A 23,542-nucleotide genomic window follows, 5' to 3' on the forward strand; every position below is an offset into this window, starting at 1 on the left:
AAAACATAGCATACCTCTAAATTTGGAATCTGGATTCTGGAATATACTTGACATATCCCCAGGAGCATTACTAGCAAAAGGAGAAGTTTGTATTTGTTCAATATTGGAATCTTCTTCCTCCTTGAATGAAATGGTTGGTTTTGGAACTTCAAATTTAAACGAGTGTGTTGTATTAATTGAACTTGAAACTTCCTTCTCTTGAGTCTCCTGAAACAATTTACATTGAAGATATATCAAAATTGGTGCGTAATAATAACAAAATAACATTAAATTGAAGAAAAACCACTAGATTAAAACCTTACATTTTTTATTGCATTTCAATAGTATTGTAAATTGCCTTAAACACCTCAAATGTGTGATGAGATATTACAAGACAGTAGCTTTTCATTGTTGCTTTTGATCAAGTTGTATAATACAATAACCCTCATATCTTGTTCAAAACAAATATATTTTCACTTTGCAACCTTGTGACTGCCACTTCTGAACCAGTTTGTCTGAGGTGTGTAATTTGAAAACTTGTCTTCAAAAATGACATCTTTGCTGATTGTGGGAGTTAACAATACTATTTGAAAGTACTTACTCGGCAACAAAAGAATGTCAATGTTTGACTCACAAACACACTTCAAACAAATATAGCAAGCTGCAGCTAGTGCAGATTCCCTTTTCCAAACACTATACTGCAAATGTCTTCCACCTCATAGGAAAGCACCTCTTATGGTCTCTGTAGCCATTCTGCTAGGTTCAGTGTGGTCGGGCAATAGTGAAGAAATACTATTGCCATGTCTGGTGGTCATTCCCTCCATCATTAATATCTTCTTATTTGGGGAGAATAAGCTGTAAAAGCCATGGCTTTCACACCCATTCAGGTGCAATGAAGATTGGCGTAATCAATGGTATTATACAACAGCACAAATCATAAGGTATTCCATTGCAATCAATTTTGCAGGTATATATACCCGATGCTCTCACACTTACTAATTTATCTTACTGGACTGATCAGCCAAAATGTCTTTCATTACTGTAGAAAGAACTATAGTTATGCAACTGACCAGTGTGGGAACAGTAAAGCTCTTCAGTCATGTGTCAAATTTCAAATATTTAGCTTTATTCGGTTCAAAATAGATAAACCATAAAAGCAAGACAAAAAACACCAAAAAAACAATAATAAATATCACATAAAATAGATATAAAACATCAATACTCCTAAAAACGGATAAAATATACAGCAGCAAAGATACAGAGCGTAACAAACTTGTGATGACCACCATAAAATATTCCAGACTCTTAATCACAGCTATTCCTCAGCCTAGTGGCAACCTTAAAAAATCTAAGTACATTAAAAATAATTTCCCCCAAGAGCATTTGCAGAATACACAAGGGCCGGACTAACTTATAAAAAACTTCACCTCTTTAAAACAGGTAGAAAATAGGCCTTCCTGCGCATAGCATAAAAGCTACAAACCATCTTAAAATGTAGGGTATCCTGTGAAGACCTATTGTCGCATCTGCAGGATGCAAATTTATACCCCCTGAGTTTGCCCCGGGGATAGGTTAACAAATAGGGTAACAAGTCCATTCGAAAACCAAGTTTTCATTCTTAATGAGAAGAAGGCAGGGTTTAATAGTTAACACTGTCTTCAGTATTATGTGATGGAGGACACTAGGCTTCACCAAAACAGACGTCTCTCTTTCCAAAGGCCTTTGTCTAAAAAATGGCTTTTGACCCGAGTATAATCAGCCTTGCAAATCCCCTCTAGAGATAGAAAAAGAAAAGTCACCCCTACATAGCTTCTGAAAAGCGGTCCTGACATACTTAAGACAGGGGAATCTGGAAAGCGAAATCAAGGGACAAAAAGTCCTGCAAGATCTCCTTACTAAGTTTAACACCTGGGAAAGACCAGATGTTTAACCAAAGGGTGAGCAAAAGTCCGTAAGATACAAAATAAAGGCGAATCCCAACGCCTCATGCACCAAAAATGAGGGAGTACTCTGCGGAAAACACAGAAGCCTCCTCAGGAACTTATTCTCCACTAATTGCAGCTCAGCCCGATTAACATACCCCCGAATTTCACTCCCATAAGTCGCTTTGGAAATACATTTTGCTTTATAAATCTGCAAAAAAGCCCTCAACGGTCTTCTGCCTAATCTAGAGGCAAAACTAAAAACAGCCACGTTTGCGGTCATAAAATCCACCCTTTTCCAGATAATAAGGGGACACCAGCTTAAATCTGAGTCAAAATACAGCCCCCAAATAGGAGAAAACTAAAGTCTTTGGGAGGTTTGGTGGTGTGAGACCCCACTACCCTCGCACATAATTTATTTTCATTGATAGATAGATCCAGCTCTTCCAAGAACCTAACAAACTAATTTAATGAGGACTGGAGACCTCTAGCTGTTCTAGCCATAAGAACCGTGTCATCCATGTAAAGTGGAACTGGGAGCCTGTGAGGAACCACACACGGACAGTCTGCTTTCACAACGACCAAGACCTGCTCTAAGTTGTTAATATACAGGTTGTATAAAAATGAGGCCAAGATGCAACCTGGTTGCACACCTCAGTTGATTCTAAAACAGAGCTAACAGTTAAGGTCTTTTGAAAAGCAGACAACTGCTTTAGAGTCCATATGAAGATCACGTTGGAACAGGACAATGTCCTTCTCCACCCCCAACATCAACATGATCTCCCACAGCTTAGATCTGTTAACCAGAATCATATGCGGATGAGAGATCCATGAAACCTAAATCGATCATGCCCAGGAGTGCAACTGTATATTTAACTAGGGTCAAATACAAGTTGAAACATTAGTCAAGAGTGGATCTCTTTGCATGAAAACCCATATTGAACTTCTGACAGCACATTATTGTCCTCCGCCCACACAGAGTCTTTCCAAAAGGATTTGGCCAACCACCTTAACTACCGAATCAAGAAGGGAGATGGGCCTATAGCATAACGGACTATCTTTATCCCTCTACTTGAAAATCGGTACAGTGGTGAACGCAGCCCATAACTGTGGCAGGCCTACCATCATGCCAAATTAATGATGGCTGTCAAAATAGGGACCTATACACCCACATCATTAACATAAAAATGAGGCAAAATTCCGTCTGGGCCTGGGGCCTTGTTGGCTGATAGACCCAAAATTTCCTTCCTCACTGGAGACAGTTAACACGAAAGCCCCTGACGGCTCTTGCACCTTCATCTGTGCTTGCAGGGGAACCAAGCTATAGATGTGCTCGAAATGAGCCACCCAAGAGTCTTCCATGATGTGTGACTCTACTGAAGCAGACAGCTCTGGGGCAAATAGAGGTCCATTAATGATTCTCCAAAATTTTGCACTGCAGTTCAGGGCTAGCCTCAGTTAAATCCGCTCATGTCTCCTCCCTTAGATCATGTTTACGTCTAGGCAGCTTCCTTTTATACAGGCACTGACACTTCTTAACCAGGGCTGGGTTCATAGGCTTATGGCGTACTGCACGCTTCAATTCTCCCAGTGCCCTAGAGTAGCTGTGGTCAGGCCATCTGGAGAACTGTTCGCCCTTGTGAGGCATAAGCACAACCACGAGTTTAGAAAAAGCCTAACTAATCTCAAAAAAGGACCGCATGACGTCACTGGTGGTGCTAATAGGGGATCTATAGACATCAAAATCCTTGGCACAATAGGAATATAATGATGTATAAAAGTCTTCTGAAATAACCTGGGACCACTTTAGTCTCCTCCACAGGCTAGTGGCCTTGACAACCCCAGCAGCCTAGGGTGTGGAAGCAGAGGAGACCAGCAAAAGGAGACATACTGGGTTACGATCACTAAAAGGGGGCACAGGAATTCATGATTCGGATAATAGGAGGCAAAAGTGAAGTAGATACAAAAATAAAATCTATAAAATAATCACAGCCTCTGCCAGTAAAGGTCACATTAATCTCCCTTCAGGGCAACAACATCCTATCCAGGGTAAATGATAGGTTGAACTTATGCAACAAAAGATTGAGACTGGTGCCCTGATAGCTATGCTCTAAATTAGTGCCCGATACAAGGGAGCAACCTGCATCTAAACCCTCCTCGGATCCCTACACAAATGAACATTAAAGTCCCCAGCCAGCGCAATGAAGGATGAAGGTACTGTGCAAATCTATACCCATTAAATTGTTCACAAAGGAGCCCAGGAAATTAACATTACAGGCCTCTGGGGGGGGGGGGGCAGGTTTAGCATTATAAAAGTTTAACAATAAGAGCTTATTATGCCCAAAGAAAGTAATAAGGTCTGCAGGGTGGAGACGCCAGAGGATAAAACCTTAAGACTTCCTGTAAATGCCGAGCAGACAAAGATGATCAGCTTCCCCTTGGGGTGACCTACCCTGGATGCCACTGCTGGTGAAACAAAGGTTTTTGTAATCCAGTAAAAAAACAGCCACTCTCAGTAACCCAGGTTTGTTGGAGACAGATCACTTCAAAGCCCCTTTTAAAAGCCAACCAATTAACACCATCAAATTTCCTGACAATGCCAGCAATATTCCCGGTAATAAGCTTACAATCATTCCTGGAAATGGCAGCCACCTGGCTATTAATTGGCTGTTGAGGCTGATCCTTTTCTACCCTAATCCATTCCATTGCTACACTAGCCCCTTGATGGTCAATCAGAAGCTTCCATGGAAGACAGGGGTTCAAAGCTGTGAAAAAGAGACAGATCAGATCGTACCAAAGGACACCCGCCCCTTGCTTGTACCTGCTGTCTCGTTAATTGCCAGGAGTCTGCCACAGGGGCGCTAATCACTGGCCTATAAAAATAAAACAGCGGAAGACCACAATGGATGAGCCCAGGCCATTACATGACCCACCCCTAAAACAATCCAAGATCAACCCTTTAACTTGTGGCCTGTTGAAAATAATCACCACACAGTCACCTTCCAAAACTTTCTCCCCATGCCCCAGCCAGCTCACTCCCTGGACCATATTAATATGGACCCTGTATGTGCCCCCCACTGGAGTGTTCTTACTTAGCCAATGCACCACCTTATTCCTCAACTGATGAAACGACTCCAAAGAGACCTCTGAAAGATGGTGGACATTAACCAAGATGATGACATAAGGTGCTGCTTCCGAGGGTAAGTTGCGGTGTGCTAGTCCAAACCAAGGGGATCTTGGAGGCCGACTTCTGAGGGCCTCTCTACCGCCCCTGCTGCCCCTACTACCCCTGTCCATAATATTCAAACTGGTGCCTTGTAAGCGGGTAAATGCCTAACTGTCCACAATACCACCTGCAGATCCATGGGAAAAAGCATTTGTTGTTTCAATGACCAAGGGCCCATCAGCCCTCTCCACACTTGTGACCCTGCGTTCCTCCATGTCCTGTGCCAATAGTCTGCGGACAACTAAGAGGGGGATGAATAAATTAACGGGAACAAGGTCCGATACAAGAGTACCCATATACCTAGATGAACGAAGTAGCTTTAGAAAGTTCTGACTCAATAGCTGTCAAGTGCTGTAAGATAGGTTCTAGTTTCACCTCCAGCGCTGCAACTATGGTGGAGCAAACGGAATCCATCAGGAAGTCCAGATGAGCTCCCCCCACTTCCAGACTAACAAACCTTGCTGGTTGAGCCGAGTTGGCCCCGGAACATTTAGGATTCCCATTAGGTTCCAGTCTCTTCCTCTTTCCAGTGGCTCGACGGCTTGTCAAGGCGACAGGCACATCTGCAGCCATGTTACTGCCAGAGGAACCGGTGCTAGAGGAAGGAGGCGGACCCTGGGCTGTGGTAGTAGGTGGGGGCACTGGGGAAGTAGCAAAGGAAGGGGTTTCACAGCTGCCACATGAGGGTAATGGCAACAGTGGGAACATTCCCAAACCCGAATTAGCAGCTACGAAGGAAGTGATGGCTGACGGCTCCAAAGGCAAAACCATAGAAGGAGAACAAGAGAGCCTGTGTGTGGATAGTTCAATTTCCTTGTAAAGGATGCCTGCAGCCCTGTGCAAAAAGGCATCTATAGTCGTCACTAAGTTAGTCTGGGCCTTATGCTTCCCCATTACAGGCCCACAAATGGCCCACTTTCAGTTAGGCTGCTGCAACTACACAATCAGATAGTCAATAAAAACACAGCGGTAACACGGGAGAGCATCAAGTAAAAGCTTATACTGGCTACTGCTGTCAAGACAAGATATAGGCCCCGCACAAATCTGCCAGACTAGGCCACCTTCAGGATGGGGGAAAAAAACAGACCCTCCAAAACAATGAGATTCTCCACAAGTACACGGAGACACCGGCAGGTCGTAGAGCCAAGAGGGGGGGCCCAGCCGAGCAAAATGCCAGCTCTGATGGGCACGGACAGCCTGCTCTTGGCCCGGGCGCTTCCTTAACCAGGAACAGCTGTGTGCACTGTGGGCCGCCCTGCTCCGCACGGCCCACTGGGAGATGAAGTCCTGAAGTTCCTTGTTGGTCATGCAAAGGTAAAAAAAAAAAGTCATGCGTCATTCACTTTTGAAATAAACACAAAAGCCTCAATTTGTGTTTTTTATATGAGTACTTCAGTGAACTGTAATGCGAGTACGCCGATTTTGACATTCCTATGTAAACTCACTGAGGCTTAAGGAAAAGCATTTTCTAAAGAAGCATACCAATTGCACTTGTCATCTCTGCTTCTTATTTTATGCCATGTACCTGTTGCTCAAACTAAAAAGCTGTTTATTGTCTGGTGGATTCTCTATTTACCTGCAGATTCCTCAGCTTTTAAATCTCGCAAGAAGTCAGACCAGGCCCTGATACGATGCAACAGCTCTCCCGTGCCAGTAGGCGATGCTGGCTCCATCTCAGCTAAGGACGCAGCACAGTTATGTGACATCACTGGAACCAAATAGCACCATGCCGGTGCCCTGATGTCAGTTCCTCATGCATTGTTTCCGAGCCTGAAGAGGCAGAGATGAGGAAGCATACGATCGAACATGAATGTGTTGTGCCGCAGAATTAGGTTAGGACCTTATTACTTTTTAAAGGTGCATGATCATCTTTCGCAATGGGAATGTGAGCAGAATCTGTGTGGAATGTGCAGGAAGAGTATCCACCAGAAAGACTGCAACCAGAAGTAAGTAACTTTCTTCTGATTGATACTCTTACCTGAAGATTCCAGAGCTTTGAATAGACAACCGTATCAGTACTCTCTCCCAGGTGGTAGGAATGAAGAAGCAGTCAGGCTAGGAAATCTTGCTGCACGCAACAAGTGAATGACCTTCTCACTTCGAAATCTAAACAATAATGCTTTGCAGAATTGTGAGGGGAAGTACATGCCACTGTATAACAAATCTCAGCTGAGGGAACTCTTCTGGTCAGAGCTGAGGTTGAAGCCTTCCTTACTGGTGGAACGGGCACAGGTTCCCTCTGCTGGTTCCTTCTTAGAAAGGGCATAACATATTTTAATGCAGGAAAGTCCTCTTATAGACCTCTTCACCTTTTTTGGTGTCTACGTAGCCCATGAAGAGATGGATGTCAGACAGGAACTCTTCTGTCTGATGTAAAAATTGATTGCCATATGAGGGCCCTGCTGATGTAATCTCTCCTCTTTGGTGGGATGGGGTTTGGGGGGAGAGGAGCTAGGGGGAATGTGGAAAGAGGAATGGACTTCCCTGTATGGAAAGGAGTCACTATCTTGAGCTAGAAAGCCACATTAGTCTTCCGGGCCAGTCTGTCCAGGTAAAAACAGGTGAAGGTTGGACAGACACACAGCGCTTCCTGATATGTTCCAGTGAAGTGATATCACCAAGAACACAAGTTTAGAGTGTTAACAGTCACAACTGCCAACTATGTAGAGGTTCAAAGGGGCCCACATCAAGAATGTTAGAACCAAATTGAGGTTCCATTGGGCAATAACAAAAGGTGAAGGAAAGAACATGTATGTGAGCCCATTCAAAAGCGTAAAACAATGGGAGGCTTAAACTAAGAGGGCTGATTTCGAAGGAAAATGAACACCGAAAGGACTGAATCTGAACCTAACTGTGCCCGCTGTACAACCTTGCTGGGCTAGATAAAGAAAAAAACACATTTGACAGATGTGTGTAGGGAGCCACATGGTCATTTGCACACCAGGCAACAAAATTGTTCCAACAACTGGCGTAAAGCAATTTTTGTGACAGGTGACGAGGTGACAGAATCACGCTGACTATCGGTGTCGCCGCTCAATCTCCACATGGAGGAGGAGACCCTGAAGACTGGCGTGGAGAACCTGCTCCTCCGACTGGGAGAGAGAAGTCCACCCTGAGAGGTAACTATAGCGGAGGATACAGAGCGTTAAATAAAGTCTGTATATCATAAAACACCATCCTTCACCAATCCAAGGCAATCAAAATGACTTGGGTCCGGTCTTGGCACAATTTCCTCGAGACCTAAAGTATTAAGATGGTAAGATAGACTATCCACAACAAAGATTGTTATCTAATATACATAACCTATTCTGATGGATACTTCAAACTGGAGATTCTCACCTCAGAATAGATACCAAGGCAGTAGCTCCCGAGGCTAGAGAGCTTGTGGAGTGGACTCAGACCAGACTGAGTGGGCGAAATGTCCTTCCAACCAAACCTGTCTGTCAAAAACAAAGTAGTGCTTCTGAACATATGCCCGCTGTAGCCTCGCAGATGTCAAAGACAGGCCCTCTGTGTACCACTGCGGTATAGCAACCTAAGGCCTGGTGGAATGGGCTCTCAGATCTCCTGGTGGCTGCTTGTAGACCAGTGCATAGCAGATTCTAATACTGAGGACAATTCACATTGACAGGGTCCTCTTCTGCACAGCCTTTCCTTTCATTACCCCCCAGAGAACCCCACAAAAAGCTGATCGCCTTTTCCTTAGTTCGATTAATATAAAAATGTAAAGTCCGTTTGGGAACCAGCCAATTAAGCCTTTCCTACTCGTTCCAGGGGCAAAAAAAGTAGGCAGGTTGATAGACTGTTCAATGTAAAAAGGAGTCAAAACTTCATGCAAGAAGGTTGCCCAAGTCCGCAGCATCAGTGTGACTGGAAAAAAAGGGGCAGAGAGAATTCACCAATAGTACCTGAAGCTCATTCATGCGACAAGTTGTGGCAATTGCAAGATCATTTCAAAGTCAAAGAGACACAGGGAGCAGCAATGCCTCAGCTTACAAAGCATGCACATGAGAAATGGTAAGACAAAATTAGGGTTCCACTTTGGCATCACAAATGGATGAAAGAGAAACAGGTCTGACAAGCCTTTTATGAATCTCACCCAAACAGGTGATTTAAACAAGGACTGTTGACCCGGGAAACGTAATAAGGCTGAAAGGGCAGGCAAATTACCTTTAATAGTGCCCAATGCAAGGCCTTGGTGGGCCAAAGACAAAACAAACATCCAACTGCTTGGTTTGTCAAGGGTTAATCTTGTACTTTCACACCATGCCACAAACTCTCCCATCGCCTGGCACAAACAGACTTTGTGGAAGGGTGTGTGGCGGTAATGAGTGAATTCACTACTTTCAGTGAGAGATCATATGCATACGAGGATTGGGATGCCTAATCTGACCCTTGGTTTGAGTCAATAGGTCTGGTCTTTTTGGGAGCTTGTGAAGTGGTACTACTGACAGATCCAATAATGTTGTGTACCAATGTTGATGTGCCCATGTGGGAGCTACAAGTATCATAGTGAGGGAAGTGTGATGAATCTTGTTGACTAGAAACAAATTAACGGGAGAGGGGGGAAAGCGTAAGCAAATATCCCTGACCAATTGATCCATAGGGCATTGCCCTTTGACTGAGGGTGTGGGTATCTGGACGCAAAGTTTTGGCATTTTGCTTTTTCGCTTGTTGGCAAAAGGTCTATGTTTGGTGTTCCCCACATTTTAAAGTAATGTTGAATTACTTGTGGGTGAATCTCTCCCTCGTGTCATTTGTTGCTGCGTCCTGCTTAAGAGGTCTACTAGCTGGTTGTGTATCCCTGGGATGTATTTCGCGAGCAGGTGAATGTGATTGTGAATTGCCCATTTCCAAATTGTTTGTGTTAAGAGTGACAATTCGGATGAGTGTGTCCCCCTGTTTTTGCAGATAATACATTGTTGTCATGTTGTCTGTTCTTATTAAGACTGTTTTGTGTACAATCTGTGGTTGAAATGCTTTTATGGCTAAGAACACTGCCAGCAATTCCAAGTGGTTTATGTGGTAAGTTTGCTGAATTGAGTCCCATTCTCCTTGGACTGTAAGATTGTTGAGATGGGCTCCCCAACCTATCATCGATGCATCTGAGGTGATTATGGTCTGTGACACAGGGTCCTGAAATGGCCGCCCTTTTGATAAGATGGTGTGATTCCACCACTGCAGAGATTTGTAAGTTTGGCGGTCTAACAACACTAGATCCTGTAATTGACCCTGTGCCTGAGACTATTGTTGCGAGGGACACTGTTGTAGTAGGCGCATGTTAAGACATGCATGGGGCACTACTGCTATGCATGATGCCATCATTCCTAATAGCTTCATGACAAATCTTACTGTGGAGGTTTGATGGACTTGTAATTGGGATATGAGATTGTGAAATGCCTGGATTCGTTGTGTATTTGGGTAGGGTAATGCTGACTGAGAGTTCAGAATTGCTCCTAAATATGGTTGAATTTGTACTGGTTGGAGGTGAGATTTGTGGTAATTGATTATGAACCCTAACCTGTGTAGGTTATCTATTGTATACTGTGTATGCTGTTGACAGTTTCAAATGGTGCTGGCTTTTATTAGCCGGTCGTCTAGATATGGGGAGACATATATGTGTTGTCATCTGAGGTATGCCGCAACTACTGCAGGACATTTTGTTAATATCCTTGGTGCTGTTGTTACTCCAAAGGGTAGTAATTTGAATTGGTAGTGCTTGCCTGCTATTACAAACCTTAAGTACTTTCGGTGTGCTGGATGCATAGGAATGAGGAAGTGAGCACCCTTTAAATCTAATCCTGTCATTTAGTCTTGCTTTTGTAACAAGGGAATTACATCCTGTAGAGTGACCATCTGGAAATGTTCTGGCAGCATAAATTGATTTAGAGGTCTGCGATCGAGAATTGGTCTGAGAGTGGCATCCTTTTTTGGTATGAGGAAGTATAGAGAACATACCCCTGTCCCTTGTTGACTGATGGGAACCATCTCTATTGCACCTTTGAGTATCAGAGATTCTACCTCTTGTTTCAACAGAGCAATGTGTTCGAGAGAAAGTCTGTGTGAGCGGGTTGGAATATTTGGTGGAGTGAAGATGAGTTCTATGCAATAACCATTGAGGATAATTGACAGTACCCATTGATCTGTTGTAATTTGTTGCCAGTGCGGATGGAAATATTGCAGTCTTCCTCCCACAGGAGATGCATGCTTTTTGGGAATGTAGGGAGTCACTGCTTCGATGTGGTGGAGGCACCTCATGCGGCAGGGGATTTACCTCTGGATCTGAAATTGTGTGCTCTATAAGAGCCCCTGAAAGATCCCCTGGGATAATATTGGTGTCCCTGGGACATGGAGACCTCTGAAACTTGTGGTTTAAAACCTCCTCTAAATTGAGGTTTGCGATATAAGCCCCAAAAAGGTGTTGTATAAAGGGCTCCCATGGCCTTTGCTGTTTCAGAGTCCTTTTTTAGTTTTTTAATGGTTATGTGCACTTCTGGTCCAAATAGTTGCTGCTTATTAAAGGGCATGTTAAGGCTTAAAGCCTGAATACCTCAACCAAGCATGTCTTCTAATTGTAATGCTAGTGTTTATCCCTCTAGCTGCTGTATCAGCTGCGCCTAATGCTGATCTGATCTGATCATTGGCAATGGCTTGTCCCTCTTCCAGGACCTGCTGTGCCCTTTTCTGGTGTTCCTTTGGGAGGTATTGCAGGAACTCCTGCATCTCATCCCAATGTGCCTTGTCGTATTTAGCTAAAAAGGGCCTGGGAATTAGCAATACGTCAGTGATTTGTAGCCTGAGTTGCCACCCTTTTGCCTGCTGCGTTGAATTTGCGGCTTTCCTTATCGGGGTAGGGGTGTCCCCTGTGGACTGGCTGTTAGCGCATTTTCTGGCTGCACTAACTACAATGGAATCTGGTGGTCACTGCTGGGAAATTAAAACTGGGTCTGTTAGTGCCGGTTTAGATTTCTTATCTATTCTAGGTGATAACACCCTGGCCTTGACTGGCTCTTTAAAAATATCATCTGCGTGTTTGAGCATACCAGGCAGCATTGACAAACATTGGTATTGTTTGTGCGTTGAGAAAAGAGTGTTAAAAAGAAAATCCTCTTCCAATGGCTCAGAGTACATCTGCATACTATGATATGCGGCTGCCCTGGAAATGACCTGATTATATGCTGTGGTGTCCTCAGGTGGAGATGGTCTTGTGGGATACAAATCAGGATTATTAGGTGGGATTGGACCAGAGTAATACATGTCCCATGGATCCATGTTATAAATACTATCACCAATATAGTCCTCATGTCAAGAAGCATGAGATTGTGGGGGTGAAGTTGGTGGTGGTGGAGTAGGAGGTGGTGGAGAAGAGGAAAGATAAGACGAATGTGGTGAAGAAGGCTGAATAGTCTTTCGCTTTTTCTTCTGCTTAAATATTTTCACCGGTGAAGGACCAGCATCCAAACTCTCCTGGAATGATAATTTCCTCTTTGTCATTGGAGGAGAAGGAGGGACAATAATGTTTCCAGTCTCTTTCTGAATGTGAAACCTCCTTGTTTCTGGTCCATGACCTCAAGAATGGGTCTAATGTCTGACTCATCCCCCTCATGTTCTGAAGATGAAGCATGTTTTCTGCCTTCTAAAGAATGTTCCGAAGGTTTGGTGGCAGTATGCTTCATACTGGCTGAAAAAGTGGCTTCAGCAGTAGGGAAAAGTTTTTTCAGCTCCGAAGATGGGCTTCGATGTCTTGGCTCTGAAGAGGCGTGTGGATGTTTCAGCTCCGATGCAGTTGGAAGCCCACTTGGTTCGGAAGTGGAAGCCTCCATCTTTCGACTTGACACCGAAACAGGCATGGCAGTCTGTTGGGGGTGAGTTTTGGCCTTCTTCGGCACCAAACCTCAGGGTAGGTCGACAAGTTAATGTTTTCAGGTGGAACAATGGCTAGCAAGCAGTGGTGTACCCAAGGCCTTGTGTAGTCTTTTAGTTTGTTGAGTAGGGGCTGGTGTACTCACATACTGTGCCACAGGGAGTGCCTGGCAGTCCTCCTCTGAATCTCAGTCAGAGTCACAATCTCGAATGGAAACTGCCGTCTGTGCCTGTTCTTCACCAAGGATGTCAGGCATGAGCTCAGTGGATTTCTACACCATCTCCAACCGCCTTGCTCTCTGATCTCGTAATGTCTTCTTTGATCTAAAAAACCGATACGCCTCATAGCTTTCTTCTCGGTGGTCCGGAGAAAGGCAGAGGTTACACATCGAATGCTGGTCCATGTAGGGGAACTTGGTGTGGCACTGAGGACAGAATCGGAATGGAGTCAGATCCATAAGCCTGTGATACAGCAGGCTCTAAGAGGCCCGAAAAGGCCGCGGGTGCCTTAAAGGGCACTTAATCGACCCAGATGCTACAATCGGATCGAGTGTCGTGGGAAACCGTGTTCAAAAACTATACAGATGGTAAGATAAAGGATAGAGAAGTTCAGATAATACTGAACCGAAAGTACCGGAGCGAAAGGGAACATGTCCAAACCAGACGGTGGAAAGAAAACAATCAACAAAGGAGTTGATGCCAATGCGCACTAGCACCGAGAAGAGGAGTCACTCGATCCTGTGACTCAAAATAAAGCTTCTTCAAAGAAGAACTTGTAACACTCCGAGCCGAACACTCGATGGCGATATATGCACAGCATGTGCATCTGCAGCTACACATGCCAACAAACATATATATATATATATATATATATATATATATATATATATATATAAAAAAGGAAAATGTCACTTACCCAGTGTACATCTGTTCGTGGCATGAGACGCTGCAGATTCACATGCTGTGCATTATCCTGCCATCTAGTGTTGGGCTTGGAGTGTTACGTTGTTTTTCTTCGAAGAAGTCTTTTCGAGTCACGACATCGAGGGACTCCTCCCTTTCGGCTCCATTGCGCATGGGCGTAGACTCCATCTTAGATTGTTTTCCCCGCAGAGGGTGAGGTAGGAGTTGTGAGTATACTAGATGTGCCCATGCAATGGAGTAGGTATGTATGTACATAATGTGTATTAAAATAATAGTTATTTACAAATTTACAATTTTCATTCAACTAATAACGGCTACAGGCTCCCGGGGAGATGGGAGGGTGCATGTGAATCTGCAGCGTCTTATGCCACGAACAGATGTACACTGGGTAAGTGACATTTTCCGTTCGGTGGCATGTGTAGCTGCAGATACACATGCTGTGCATAGACTAATAAGCAGTAATCTCTCAAAAAATGCAGTGGCTTAGCCTGTAGGAGTTTAAGTTGTCTGAAATAATGTTCTTAATACAGCCTGTCCTACTGTGGCTTGTTGCGCTGCTAACACATCTACACAGTAATGCTTAGTGAATGTATGAGCCGTAGACCAGGTGGCTGCCTTACAAATTTCCGTCATGGGTATATGCCCAAGAAAAGCCATTGTGGCGTCTTTCTTCCTAGTGGAATGTGCTCTTGGTGTAATAGGTAGATCTCTTTTTGCTTTAATATAGCAAGTCTGAATACATTTAACTATCCATCTGGCGATGCCTTGTTTGGATACAGGATTACCTGCATGAGGTTTTTGGAAGGCTACAAACAATTATTTTGTTTTACGAAATTGTTTTGTTCTGTCAATGTAATACATTAGTGCTCTCTTTATGTCTAATGTATGTAAGGCTCTTTCGGCTACTGAGTCTGGTTGCGGAAAGAATACTGGGAGTTCCACTGTTTGGTTTAGGTGGAATGGTGATATGACCTTTGGTAGGAATTTGTACGGAGAACCACTTTATGTTTATGTATTTGTATAAAGGGTTCTTGAATAGTAAATGCTTGTATCCCACTTACTCTTCTAAGTGATGTGATAGCTATTAGGAAGGCTACTTTCGAAGTTAAGTATTGCATCTCACAAGAGTGCATGGGTTCGAATGGTGGTCCCATGAGTCGTGTTAATACAATATTAAGGTTCCACGAAGGTACTGGTGGTGTCCTTGGGGGTATGATTCTTTTTAGTCCGTCCATAAATGCTTTGATGACTGGGATTCTAAAAAGCGATGTTGTATGTGTAATCTGCAGATAGGCAGATATTGCAGTGAGATGTATTTTAATGGAAGAGAATGCTAGATTAGACTTTTGTAAGTGTAATAAGTAGCTTACAATATCCTTTGTGGAGGCATGTAGTGGTTGAATCTGATTAGTGTGGCAGTAGTAAACAAATATTTTCCATTTGTTTGCGTAACAATGTCTTGTCGTAGGTTTTCTAACTTGTTTAATGACCCCCATACACTCTTGTGTAAGGTTTAAAGGTCCGAATTCTAAGACTTCAGGAGCCAGATTGCTAGATTGAGCGATGCTGGATTCGGGTGTCTGATCTGTTGTTTGTATTGTGTTAACAGATCTGGTATGTTTGGTAACTTGATGTGAGGTACTATTGATCCGGTTGGCGAGCCCAGGTTGGTGCTATGAGTATTAGTTTGAGTTTGTTTTGACTCAATTTGTTGACCAGATAAGGAATGAGTGGGAGAGGGGGAAAAGCGTAAGCAAATATCCCTGACCAACTGATCCATAGTGCATTGCCCTTGGATTGAGGGTGTGGGTACCTGGAAAACAAGTTTTGGCATTTTATGTTTTCTTTTGTTGCGAATAGGTCTATGTTTGGTGTTCCCCAGCGGAGGAAGTGATCCTGTAGGATCTGGGGATGAATTTCCCATTTGTGAGTTTGCTGGTGATCTCGACTGAGATTGTCGGCTAACTGGTTCTGAATGCCTGGGATGTATTGTGCTATTGGGCGAATGTGATTGTGAATTGCCCAATGCCAAATTTTTTGTGCTAAGAGACACAGTTGTGACAAGTGTGTCCCTCCTTGTTTGTTGAGATAATACATTGTTGTCATGTTGTTGGTTTTGACAAGAATGTGTTTGTGGGCTATTAGTGGTTGAAATGCTTTTAATGCTAGAAACACTGCCAACAGTTCTAAATGATTTATGTGGAGTTGTTTTTGTTGATTGTCCCATTGTCCCTGTATGCTGTGCTTGTTGAGGTGTGCTCCCCACCCCATCATGGAAGCATCTGTTGTGATCACATCTTGAAGCACTGGGTCCTGGAATGGCCGCACTTGGTTTAAATTTATAGGGTTCCACCATTGAAGCGAGAAGTGTGTCTGGTGGTCTATCAACACTAGATCTTGGAGTTGACCCTGTGCTTGTGTCCATTGTTTTGCTAGGCACTGTTGTAAGGGAGCATGTGTAATCTTGCGTTTGGGACAATGGCTATGCATGAAGACATCATGCCTAGAAGTTTCATTACAAACCTTACTGGGTAGTGTTGGTTCGGCTGTATGCTTGATGTTATATTGTGGAACGCTTGGACCCTTTGTGGACTTGGAGTAGCAATCGCTTTTTGAGTGTTGAGTGTTGCTCCCAAGTATTGTTGTATTTGGGATGGCTGCAGATGTGATTTCTGGAAAATTTATAGAAAACCCTAGTTTGTGTAGAGTTTCTATAACGTATTGCGTGTGAAGAAGACACTGTTGTTGAGTGTTGGTTTTTATTAGCCAGTCGTCTAAGTATGGGAATACGTGCATGTGCTGTCTCCTTATGTGTGCGGCTACTACTGCAAGGCATTTTGTGAATACCCTTGGGGCTGTTGTTATCCCGAACGATACCACTTTGAATTGATAGTGTACGCCGTGTATTACAAACTTTAAGTATTTTCTGTGAGAAGGATGGATGGGTATGTGAAAGTAGGCATCCTTGAGATCTAATGTTGACATGTAGTCCTCCTTTTTTAGTACGGGAACCACGTCTTGAAGTGTTACCATGTGGAAGTGATCCGACTTGATGAAGAGATTCAGAGTTCTGAGGTCTAATATAGGTCTTAACGTTTTGCCCTTCTTTGGAATTAGGAAATATAGTGAGTATATCCTGTTCCTTTCTGATGGTTGGGTACTAACTCTATTGCTTGTTTTTGTAATAATGTTTGGACCTCTATTTGTAATAGGTCTAAGTGTTGTTTGGACATACTGTGTGCCCTTGGGGGCACATCTGGCGGGAAATTTGTGAATTCTATGCAATAACCATGTTGGATAATGGCTAGGAACCATGCGTCCGTAGTAATGTGTGTCCAGTTTTGATAGTATGCGGTAAGTCTCCCCCCCACCGGTGTTAAGTGTTGGGGTTCTGTGGCATTGAAGTCACTGTTTGGTTTGGCTTGTTTTAGGTGTCTGGAACTTTCCCCTTCCTCTTGGGAATTGTCCACCTCTACATGAGCCACGAAACCCTCCCCTCTGGTATTGTGCCTGATAGGTGGGTCTGGTTTGCGAGGTGGAAGGCTCTGGTTTTTGCATTCGAAACCCCGCCTCTAAATTGTGGCTTTCTAAATGTGCGTCTGCCCTGTGGGGAGTAGAGCACGCCCATGGCTTTGGCCGTGTCCGTGTCCTTCTTTAATTTTTCAATTGCTGTGTCCACTTCCGGCCCAAACAATTGTTCCTGGTTAAAAGGCATGTTCAACACTGCTTGTTGGATGTCTGGCTTGAATCCAGAGATTCGTAACCATGCATGCCTGCGAATGGTTACCGCAGTGTTGACTGTTCGTGCTGCCGTGTCTAATGCAGACCTTATTTGGTTGTTGGATATTGCTTGTCCTTCTTCCACAACCTGTTGGACACGTTTCTGGTGTTCTTTGGGCAAGTGTTGTATAATGTGTTGCATCTCGTCCCAGTGTGCCCTGACTTAGTGAGCAAGTAGGGCTTGTGAGTTTGCGATCCGCCATTGATTGGCTGCCTGTGCTGCCACTCGTTTGCCCGCTGCGTCAAACTTCCTACTCTCTTTGTCAGGCGGTGGAGCGTCTCCTGGCGATTGAGAGTTTGCCCTCTTTCTGGCTGCTTCTACAACCACCGAATCTGGTGTAAGTTGCTGTGTTATAAACACAGGATCCGTTGGGGGAGGCTTGTATTTTTTCTCCACCCTAGGCGTGATAGCCCTTCCTTTAACTGGCTCCTGGAATACCTGTTTTGCATGTTTGAGCATACCCGGGAGCATTGGCAGACTCTGGTAGGAAGTGTGGGTGGATGCCAGGGTATTGAACAGGAAATCATCCTCTATTGGCTCAGAGTGCATTGCTAAACTGTGGAACGTAGCTGTCCTTGATAGTACCTGCGTATATGCAGTACTGTCCTCTGGAGGTGACTGCTTTGTTGGGTAACAGTCCGGACTATTGTCTGATACTGGTGCATCATACAAGTCCCATGCATCAGGATCATCCTGCGTCATCCCTGTATGCGTAGGTGACTGCATAGGAGGTGTTCCCACCGGAGACAACTGTGGTGAGTGTAGTGGGGAAGGTTGTGGAGAAAAACTTGGTGGTGGTGTTTTTTCTCTGGCCACCTTCGCCTTGGGCTGCATTTCTGACTCTTGAATTGCCAGTTTTCTTTTTGTTTTAATTGGAGGAAGAGTTTGTATTTTTCCAGTTTCCTTCTGGATATGCAACCTCCTTTGCGTATGGTCTGGCTCAACCATACTTATTTCCTGCTCAAATCTGTGTTTTTCATGCATTTGGCTAGAAAGTCCTTGCTCTTCTGTGTAAGAGCTTATTTTCGGCTCCGAAGCTGCTTTTTTCGGTACCGATGTTTCCGATAAAGTCTTTCTCGGTTCCGACGTTATTTTTCTCACCTTGGGTGAGTCGAACTCTCGGTGTCGCGATTGTTCGGTGCCGGAATCTCGACCGGAGTCGGAAGTCTTCGGCAAATCTCTCTCTTTTTCGGTGTTGATGTTTGGTCACCTTCTTTTCGATGGGTTAAGCCATGGCCTGCTGGCGGTGGCGTCCCCTTGGCCTTAACGATCTTTGTGTGAGTTTTGGACGGGGCAGTTTTACTCACTGTTTTCTGCATCGTCGTGGTTAGCTCACTTTCGGAATCGTCAGAGTCCGTCCCCTGGATGGAAATTCTTTCCTCCTCCTCGGAGTTGAGTTGTTCTCTCGGTGTCGACACCATTTGTAGTCTTCTCGCTCGATCACAAAGGGTCTTTTTTGATCGAAACGCTCGACAGGCCCCACAAGTATCCTCCCTGTGTTCTGGGGATAAACACAGATTACAGACCAGGTGTTGGTCTGTATAAGGATACTTCGAGTGGCACTTTGGACAGAAGTGGAAGGGGGTCTGATCCATTAGTCTTCGTCGATGGATGCGTTCGGGCTGACCAGGCACCGCTGAAGAGCGGAAGCCCCGAAGGGCCGCCGGAGCGCTTCCGCGATCGGTGGCGATACGATAACACTAACCCGGTACCGAGCGATAACAATACTGTTGAATTTTCGATATTTAGCTAACTTTCCCGATTCGAAATACGGAGCGAAGAGGAACACGTCCGAACCCGATGGCGGAAAGAAAACAATCTAAGATGGAGTCGACGGCCATGCGCAATGTAGCCGAAAGGGAGGAGTCCCTCGGTCTCGTGACTCGAAAAGACTTCTTCGAAGAAAAACAACTTGTAACACTCTGAGCCCAACACTAGATGGCAGGATAATGCACAGCATGTGTATCTGCAGCTACACATGCCACCGAATATATATATATATATATATATATATATATATATATATATATATATATATATATATATATAATCTAGTGTTGGGCTCGGAGTGTGAGAAGTTTTCGAGTCACAGGATCGAAGGACTCCTCCCTTTGGTGATGGTGTGCATGGGCATCAACTCCTTTGTTAGATTGTTTTCCTCAAGAAGGGTGTAGGAAGGAGTGATAGAGTGAAAGAATATAAATGTAAAAGTAAATGTAATAAGTAGATAAGCTGTCCATATAAATGTAAAAAACTTAAATTTCAATACTGAAACAACTACAGGCTTCCGGGGAGGAGGGAGGGTACATGTGAATCTGCAGCACTACATGCCACGAACAGATGTACACTGGGTAAGTGACATTTTCCGTTCGGTGGCATGTGTAGCTGCAGATACACATGCTATCCATAGACGAAAAAGCAGTCCTTCTCCCAAAACAGCGGTGGCTAGCCTGTAGGAGTTGAAGTAGTTTGAAAAAAAGTTTTAAGTACAGCTTGACCAACATTGTCCTGTTGTTTTGAAAATACATCTACAAAGTAATGTTTAGTAAATGTATGTGGAGTGGACCATGTGGAAGCTTTACATATGTCTGCCATTGGTATGTTCCCTAGAAAAGCCATGGAAGCATCTTTTTTCCTAGTGGAATGTGCCTTAGGGGTTATTAAAAGATGTATTTTTGCTTTAATGTAACATGTTTGGATGCATTTAACAATCCTTCTAGCTAATCCTTGTTTAGAGATAGGATTTTGTTTATGTGGTTGGCGAAAAGCAACGAAAAGCTGTTTAGTTTTCCTAAACTCTTTTGTTCTATCAACATAGTACATTACAGCTCTTTTAAGGTCAAGAGTATGAAGAGCAGTTGAGTCTGGCTGTGGGAAGACGACTGGCAATTCCACTGTTTGGTCGCTGTGAAAAGAAGCTACTTTTGGCAAAAATTTGGATTAGTCCCAAGTACTACTTTATGTTTGTGTACTTGAAAAAAGGGTTCCTCCAGAATGAATGCTTGTATTTCACTAACTCTTCTTAATGAAGTAATTGCTACTAAGAAAGCCGCTTTCCAAGTGAGAAATTGAATATCACATAAATGCATGGGCTCAAATGGTGGTCCCATTAATCTTGTGAGTACAATATTTAGATTCCAAGCAAGAACTGGTGGAGTTCTCAGTGGAATAATACGTTTAAGTCCTTCCATAAAGGCCTTAATAACAAGAACTCTAAAGAGAGGTATGTTGTATAGTTTGTAAGTATGCTGATATAGCAGTAAGATGAATTTTAATAGAGGAGAAAGCTAAATTTGTTTTTTGTAAATGAAGCAGATAGCAAACAATATCTTGTATTGATGCTTTAAGTGGGTCTATATTTTTAGGTCGACAGTAGTAAACAAAAGGTTTCCACTTGTTAGCCTAGCATTGCTTGGTTGTAGGCTTGCGTATCTGCTTTAGAACTTCCATACATTCTAATGGAAGTTGTAAGTATTCAAATTCTATGACTTCAGGAGCCAAATCGCTAAGTTGAGAACACTGGGATTGGGATGCCTGATTTGACCTTTGTTTTGTGTTAACAAATCTGGTCTGTTTGGAAGTTTGCGATGAGGTACTACTGACAGATGTAGGAGTGTTGTGTACTAATGTTGCCATACCCACATGGGGGCTATGAGTATCATGGTAAGAGAGGTGTGACAGTTTGTTGACCAGAAATGGAATTAGCGGGAGAGGGGGAAAAGCGTAAGTAAATATCCCTTACCAGTTGATCCATAGAGCATTGCCCTTGGACAGAGGGTGTAGGTGTCTGGATGCAAAGTTTTGGCATTTTGTGTTTTTGCTTGTTGCATATAGGTCTATTTCTGGTGTTCCCCACATCTGAAAGTACTGTTGAAGTACCTGAGAGTGAATCTCCCATTCGTGTATCTGTTGCTGTGTCCTGTTTAGCAAGTCCGCTAGCTGATTGTGTACCCTGGGATGTTTTCCGCTAGCAAGTAAATGATTGTGAATTGCCCATTTCCAAATTTCTGGGGCTAGAAGAGACAGGTGAGATGAATGTGTTCCTCCTTGTTTCTTCAGATAATACACTGTTGTCATATTGTCTGTTTTTATCAAGACAGTTTTGTGCATGAGAGGTGGTTGAAAATCTTTTAGGGAAAGGAACACAGCTAACAATTCTAAATGGTTTATGTGATAAGTTTATCTGTATTGAATTCCATTCCCCTTGTATGGTAAGGTTGTGGAGGTGAGCTCCCCAATCTATCATTGATGCATCTGTTGTTATTGTGGTCTGAGGCACAGGGTCCTGAAATGACCTCCCCTTTATTTATTTGTTGGGATTCCACCACTGAAAAGATTTGTGTGTTTGGCGGTCCAACAACACTAGATCCTTCAATTGACCCTGTGCTTGAGACCATTGCTGTGAGAGGCACTGTTGTAGAGTTCTTATGTTTAATCTTGCAAACGGTACAATTGCTGTGCAGGATGCCATCATTCCCAATAGTTTGATGATAAACCTTACGGTGTAATGTTTATTGGGCTGTATCTGTGTTATAAGATTTTGAAAAGCTTGTATCCTTTGTGTATTTGGATAGGCTAAAGTATTTTTGGGGTATTGAGAATATAACCTAGGTAAGGTTTAACCTGTGCTGGTTGAAGATGAGATTTTTGGTAACTGATTGTGAACCCTAATATGTGTAGGGTTTCTATTGTGTATTGAGTGTGTTGCTGACATTGTATAATATTGCTTGATTTTATTAGCCAGTCATCTAGATAAGGAAATACATGTTTGTGTTGTCTTCTTAGGTAAGCTGCTACTACCGCAAGACATTTTGTGAAAACCCTTGGAGCTGTTATGCCAAAGGGAAGAACCTTGAATTGGTAATGGTATCCTGCTATTACAAACCTTATGTATTTTCGATGAGCTGGATGTATGGGTATATGAAAATAGGCATCTTTGAGATCTAATGCAGTCATGTAATCTTGTCTTTGCAGTAGTGGTATGAAGTCCTGCAGAGTTACCATGTGAAAGTGTTCCGACAGAATATTTAGATTTAGTGGTCTGAGATCCAGAATGGGTCTGAGAGTGCCATCCTTTTTGGTTATGAGGAAGTATAGTGAATATACCCCTGTTCCGTGTTGAGATTTTGGAACCAATTCTATTGCTTCTTTTAGTAATATCTATTGTACCTCTTGTTGTAACAGAACGTTGTGTTCTGGGGTCAACCTGTGATAATGAGGGGGAATGTTTGGAGGAGTAGAAATTAGTTCTAGGGAGTAACCATTGCGGGTAATTGAAAGTACCCATTGGTCTGTGGTGATATTTTGCCATTGGGAGTGGAACTGCTGCAGTCTGCCCCCCACAGGAGATGTGTGGGGTTGTGGTATACTGAGGAAGTCACTGTTCTGATGAAGTGGTGACACTCTTTGAGGCTTGAAGTTTGCCTCTGAAGTGTTGACCTCTATAAGAGCTTCTAAAAGCTCCTGTTTGGTATTGTTGACTTTGTTTAGGTTGTGAGGTGGAAGCGTCTGTAGATTGGGGCTTGAAACCTCCTCTAAATTGTTGTTTACGAAAGGAGCCTCTATAAGGTGTAGTGTAAAAAAGCTCCCACAGCTTTTGCAGTGTCAGAGTCTTTCCTGAGCTTTTCAATAGTTGAGTCAACCTCAGTTCCAAATAGGTGTTTTTAATCAAAAGGCATATTGAGCACTGCTTGTTGGATTTCTGGTTTGAAACCAGAGGATCTTAACCATGCATGCCTACGTATGGTTATGCTAGTGTTTATGCTTCTAGCTGCTAGATCGGCTGCATCAACAGCAGATCTTATTCGGTTGTTGCTAATTGCCTGACCTTCTTCAACAATTTGTTGA

General features: G+C 43.5%; 1 protein-coding gene across 3 annotated transcripts in view; it reads right to left on the reverse strand.

The window, feature by feature from the left end:
• The window catches only part of LOC138250083 (E3 SUMO-protein ligase RanBP2-like), a 580,259-nt gene that overhangs the window by 152,352 nt on the left and 404,365 nt on the right, over positions 1-23,542 (reverse strand). For all 3 annotated transcript variants that reach the window (XM_069204483.1, XM_069204484.1, XM_069204485.1), the window contains exon 24: positions 15-207. In XM_069204483.1, coding sequence (XP_069060584.1) covers positions 15-207 — 193 coding nt within the window. The remainder of the gene's footprint in view (positions 1-14; positions 208-23,542) is intronic.

Source organism: Pleurodeles waltl, chromosome 8, assembly GCF_031143425.1.
Source record: "Pleurodeles waltl isolate 20211129_DDA chromosome 8, aPleWal1.hap1.20221129, whole genome shotgun sequence".
NCBI lineage: Eukaryota > Metazoa > Chordata > Amphibia > Caudata > Salamandridae > Pleurodeles > Pleurodeles waltl.